The sequence below is a fragment of the Perkinsus marinus genome (assembly GCF_000006405.1).
Source record: "Perkinsus marinus ATCC 50983 genomic scaffold scf_1104296970604, whole genome shotgun sequence".
In the NCBI taxonomy this organism is placed as follows: Eukaryota; Perkinsozoa; order Perkinsida; family Perkinsidae; genus Perkinsus; species Perkinsus marinus.
The window spans coordinates 1-4,769 of NW_003202415.1; the positions used below are offsets into that span (position 1 = coordinate 1).

Consider the following 4,769-nt stretch of genomic DNA (forward strand, 5'->3'; position numbering starts at 1 on the left):
TTCTAGTTGCGAGGACCTCTCCAACACTATCACGAGTGGTCTCTCTGCAGTAGTGGTGGCCGAGCATTACCCTAAAAGTGTAGTATAAGGGTGTAGTCTAGTGTATGGTTATCCAGTGCCCTTAGGTCCTCCCACTGAATGTGTCGGTTGTCTCCTGCCCTCCTGGTGGCTTCTCAGCCGAACGAGTACTGCCGTGTGCTATGGCTGCTGCTATGACTGCTACGGCATTGTGTGTAAGTTGGGGTATTCGCGGGGTCTCAACCGTTGTAGTAGCCCTTTCTCGAGGGCGCTATATAGGACTCTCTAGGAAGTATCACTCTCACTGAGATACGGCTTCCTTTCATCATGAGGGCTGTCCTCTGCAAGGCTCTATTATCGGGCTTATGCGGGTGGTCTCTTCGTGGTTGAAGACTGTGATTTCTGTGGGTCGTTTGAAAGCAGCTTCAGGTGCACGTATCGGACATTCTAAGTGTGGTCAATATCGCCTCTAGAGGCAATTGCGTGTTGGCAGACCCAACACTAGGCGAGGACCTCCCCGATGGAGACAAGAGTGAGAGGCAGCATCTCACCACACTTGGCTTGACTTATGTCTCGAAAGAAGTAGTGACGTATGAGCTCCCCATTCTCAGGGACAGCTGTTTTGGTAGGTGCTCCTTCTACGGTCACTGTCCTCGTCACCTGAGGTGGGAGGAGGGAGGGATAAGACTAAACCGAATATGTCGAAAATACTAAGCTATGGGTTCGCCGCGACCACTCAGGTGTCTAAGGAGATAGAAAGGGTTATAGGGGAGAGAGTTCGTCGGGATGGCCTTTGAGTACCATAACGTTTATTGTTCCTACTGCTGCTATGTGTGTCGAGTTTAGTATGAAAATGATGTTCCTGCTATTTATGGTCGCTTGGTGTTAGTATCAGTTTTCAATGCAACATCAAAACACCGAGAAGGGCGATGAACGGTGGAGGCCCTATTCCTTTATATGGACCTACTGTATCGTCCTACCAGTGGTGCTGATGACGTTATGGCTGATCACTGCAATGGTGCTGGAGGCATGGAGAGCTGATAGGACCAGAGGGCAGGCGGGTGAGGGTCTTCACAATGGATGCTGGTTCCGCTGACGGGCGCGCGCTTTTGTTGTAGGTGTACCTGCACCGTTGGCCCCAGAGGACTACCTTCGGCGCGAGGAGGAACTCGGAATAACAAGTATTAGTTTCGCTCCTCTGAGGACGGCAGCACGATGGTTGTTTTACTGCCAACCAGAGCTGTCCCTGGTAGGTGTAGATGTGCCGGTATGGTTGCTAAGGTAGCCGTTGTTAGGAAGTGGCTAGTGTGGATGGTGGAGCGCACTCGAGTGGAGATGAACGCTTCGCTTCGTGGTTCCTCACGCCATCAACGCAACTGCTGGGATACTTCACTTACTCAATAGTATTCGTGACGTCTATTGTGGGTGGGCTCATGAGGTAATCATGGGCATCTATAACTCATCAGTGTGTTGGGTGTAGGGGAAAGTGGGTGTTGAGAGTGCCAGCGAGGGACAATACTGCTAAGATGAGTAGGGGGGTCGAGCTGGGAAGTGTCGGAAATGTGGTATGTTGAATTATCTGGAAGTATTGAGCTACCATTGTCGAGCTGTGAGTGTCGGAAATGTGGTATGTTGAATTGTCTGGAAGTATTGAGCTAGCATTGTCGAGGTGTGCTCCTCTCCTGGGATTGGGATAAGTGGGGCCCTCCTCAGTGTAGGGCCTGTGGAAGTCTCTTGAGTATCGCTGGGGCCATTGGGAAGAGCATTGCCCTCGTCGCTCAGATAGGATAGAATTGCTCAACGCTGTAGTGACAAGTCTGTTGGCTTTTGGGGTGATCGCGTACAAGACGGCGACGGCAGCCCTTGCTCGTCGGGAAGGCTCGACCTCAGCTGATGTGCTGGCTAATTGGTTCCTCTTGCAGCCCTGCCATGTAAGAGGTTCCTGTGATAGTGAATTCACGATGGGTTTAGGTGTTCTGCATTGGGCTTGGGGTCATCTACTGGTCCCGGAGGTGGAAGGTGTCCATCTACTTTTTCAACGTGTACCTTCACTTGATGTGGGGTGTGGCTCTGGCTTTGGTCTTTGCTGAGATGGAGGAGTACAACAAACGAGGCTACCCTCTCGGTGATAATATACCACCTGTTGGGCAATTCGCAGTGGATAGTCGTGGGTTCTGATTGTGGTAGAGCCTTGTATGCGTAGTGTTAGTCTCTTTGGGTAGCGTTTATGGTGTTGTCTGTGCCAGAGACCTTCCACTTCTATCTGGAGCATTGGGTACTGGTGCTAGCCCCTTTTATTCTCATTGCTATGCGAACGTGAGTATAACATGGGCGCAGCGGTCACCGTTATTGTGAAGCAGATACCCAGTGTTTAAGCCGAGACTTTGGTTCTGTTATCTCTCGCGGGTGCATTTCATTCCTGTCTATTGCAGCCTCTCCATTTTGTCTTGTTGGTTCAGATCAACTATCAGACTCATCCCCCAGGAGGTGACCATAACCATACTCGGGCTGCTGCCCTTCTGAATAGAGTGTTGTCCCTTTCAGGCCCTTTACGGCACTTTGGTAGGTTCTACAGGCCTGTTCAGTAAGGTTGACAGCCTAGGCCTTTTCAGCTACGCTCTCTGTATAGGTACGTGTTTTGTTGGCTCTTGACCTATCTCTTCTCTCGATGCATTATACCGGCGTGGGTGGCCTTCTGTGAGCGCTACATATGGTCTCGATCGAAGGGAACTGAGCATAGTGGGCATCTGCCGAATAAGGTAACTTCATGTAGGCCAACTCTCTATACTTAGCCTCAGGCGGCCAGCCCTGTAGAAGGTGGAAAGAAGAAAGTCTCATGAAAGTTTATTCTCACTCACGTATTGCTGCACTTATATTAGATTGAGGATAGCAAGGTTCTAATATGAGCTCGCAGCATGCGGTGGTTGGTCTCGGGTTTTACGGGGGAACACTCGTCTACTCCCAATGTGATCGTCATGCAGTTTTTTTGTCAACCCTGTTTGTATGTCCGCAACAGTGGACTCATTGGTTAAGACGATTCTAAAGAGTGGCTCGTCAGCTGGGGAGGTAACTCGTCAGTTGAGCTGGGTGAAGGACGCTAATGCTGTGGGCAAGAGAGGCGTCACTCCTCTTATAGCTGCAATAGAGTCTGAGGATGATGAGGTAATGATGAGGTGTCCCCGTCCTCGATACCGCTCCATTTGATCATCGTAAGATAGTAGTGGGATGGGTTCGGTATAGGCCATTGCTGTGTCCAGTGAGTTTGTTGAGGCCCCTACTCAGTAGGGGTCTCAGTCGGGGTGTCTTAGATAGACAGGAGGGCCTACTGTCTGTCCTGGTCCCGGATGTTGGAGTCTTCATTGCTAAAAGTGATTCTGTTAACAACAATAGTGAATTGTTCCTCACTGACGCCCGAGCCTAAGCGACAAGCTTCTTATCGGTGCATATGGACTCCTCGATGGCGAGAATAGTGGGGTCGCTTAGACCGCTGAATAGTCGTGTACTCTTAGTGTTGAAGAGGACTTCATCATCGCCAATTCTAGCGAATCATGTTTAGATCATTTCGGTCCTATTGGATAGTAAGAAGGTTGACGTTAACGCTCGTGATGCGGTGATGGTGTTACCTCCTATTGTAAGGGTGGGGTGGTCTCGAAAGGGTGCAGGCCACAACAGGTCCATGCGGTTCGTCATGGTGGAGGAGCCCTCCTGCCTCTTATCAAGAAAGGGGCCGATCTGAAGGTCACTGACGAGGCTGGGGATAATGTGGCGCATTGGGCGTGTAGGTAGGAGGAGAGGAGAGGGTTTCGAAAGGGGTGTGGTATTGGAAATTCACTACACGTGGTCGGAGTCGGATCTGTTCGTGTAGGTAGGCTGAACGAGCCGTCGGCAGTGACTTTACTGGGCAAGTCGAGTCCCTCTATATTCACTGCCACTGACGATGAAGGAAGTACCATCTGCCGTACCTCGGTTAGCTGAGGGGGTTATTAATATGATCTGTAGACACACCTCTTCATGTGGCTCTCTTGGAGGGTCAACAGGAGGCTGCCTTTGCCGTGCTCGACCCCGACCTGGGCTTGGTAGAGGTACTTGATCTCAACAGCAAGAACGATCTCGGCGAGACCCCACTGGTGTTGGCAGTGAAAGGGTAGGCATCATGAAGGGTGTTGGTGATGACGATGAGCGTGTGCAGGCGCATGGGGAACGTAGTGCAGTCTTTGATTGATACGGGCAAGATTGACATCGACGTTGCAGATGAGGACGGTAACACAGCGCTTCATATAGCTGTGAAGAATGTAAGCAACGTATGGTACGTCTACAGGGTATCTAGATTCGTGCTAGAATATGACTGCGGTAGAGCGACTACTTCTGGCAGTAGGAGCGGACGGGTCGATCTGCAACAAGGCGGGGTTGACGCCTCAGGGGCTTGCCAAGGAGGCGATCGAGCAAATAAAGGTAGAACGCATGGTCATCCTTTTTATTTTATTTAGTGGACATACCGCACCTTAGGCAAATCAACAGTTGAAGGAGGAGCAACGTCACGAGAAGGAAGAGCGTAAAGCACAGAAGCTAGAGGTGGAAAAGGATCACTCTGAGCTCACGGCCTTCCTACGCGACCACGGTCTGGAAGAGCTTGTGGACATCCTGTTCGCCAGGAAATTCAAAATGGCTTCTCCTGGTGTGTGCTAGAGGGCACTGCATAGGGGGGTAGATACGTTGCTGAGGTCGAACGTCTGACTGATCGTGACCTGAGG

The 4,769-nt window shown here is 50.8% G+C and overlaps 2 protein-coding genes across 2 annotated transcripts; both read left to right on the forward strand.

The window, feature by feature from the left end:
* Positions 1 to 647: 647 nt before the first annotated feature.
* Pmar_PMAR026103 (hypothetical protein) lies at positions 648 to 2,858 on the forward strand (the record flags this gene model as incomplete). Its single annotated transcript, XM_002767587.1, has 12 exons — positions 648 to 779; positions 914 to 1,079; positions 1,137 to 1,267; positions 1,314 to 1,456; positions 1,499 to 1,548; positions 1,801 to 1,949; positions 1,990 to 2,143; positions 2,265 to 2,334; positions 2,478 to 2,505; positions 2,563 to 2,580; positions 2,631 to 2,777; positions 2,817 to 2,858. Coding segments are annotated over 12 exons (1,230 nt in total), but the record flags the coding sequence as incomplete, so codon positions are not given.
* A 163-nt stretch (positions 2,859 to 3,021) lies between these two features.
* Pmar_PMAR026104 (ankyrin repeat domain containing protein) lies at positions 3,022 to 4,590 on the forward strand (the record flags this gene model as incomplete). The annotated part of the gene is made up of 8 exons (XM_002767588.1): positions 3,022 to 3,180; positions 3,575 to 3,649; positions 3,691 to 3,796; positions 3,884 to 3,964; positions 4,018 to 4,162; positions 4,208 to 4,310; positions 4,357 to 4,470; positions 4,525 to 4,590. Coding segments are annotated over 8 exons (849 nt in total), but the record flags the coding sequence as incomplete, so codon positions are not given.
* Positions 4,591 to 4,769: the final 179 nt, after the last annotated feature.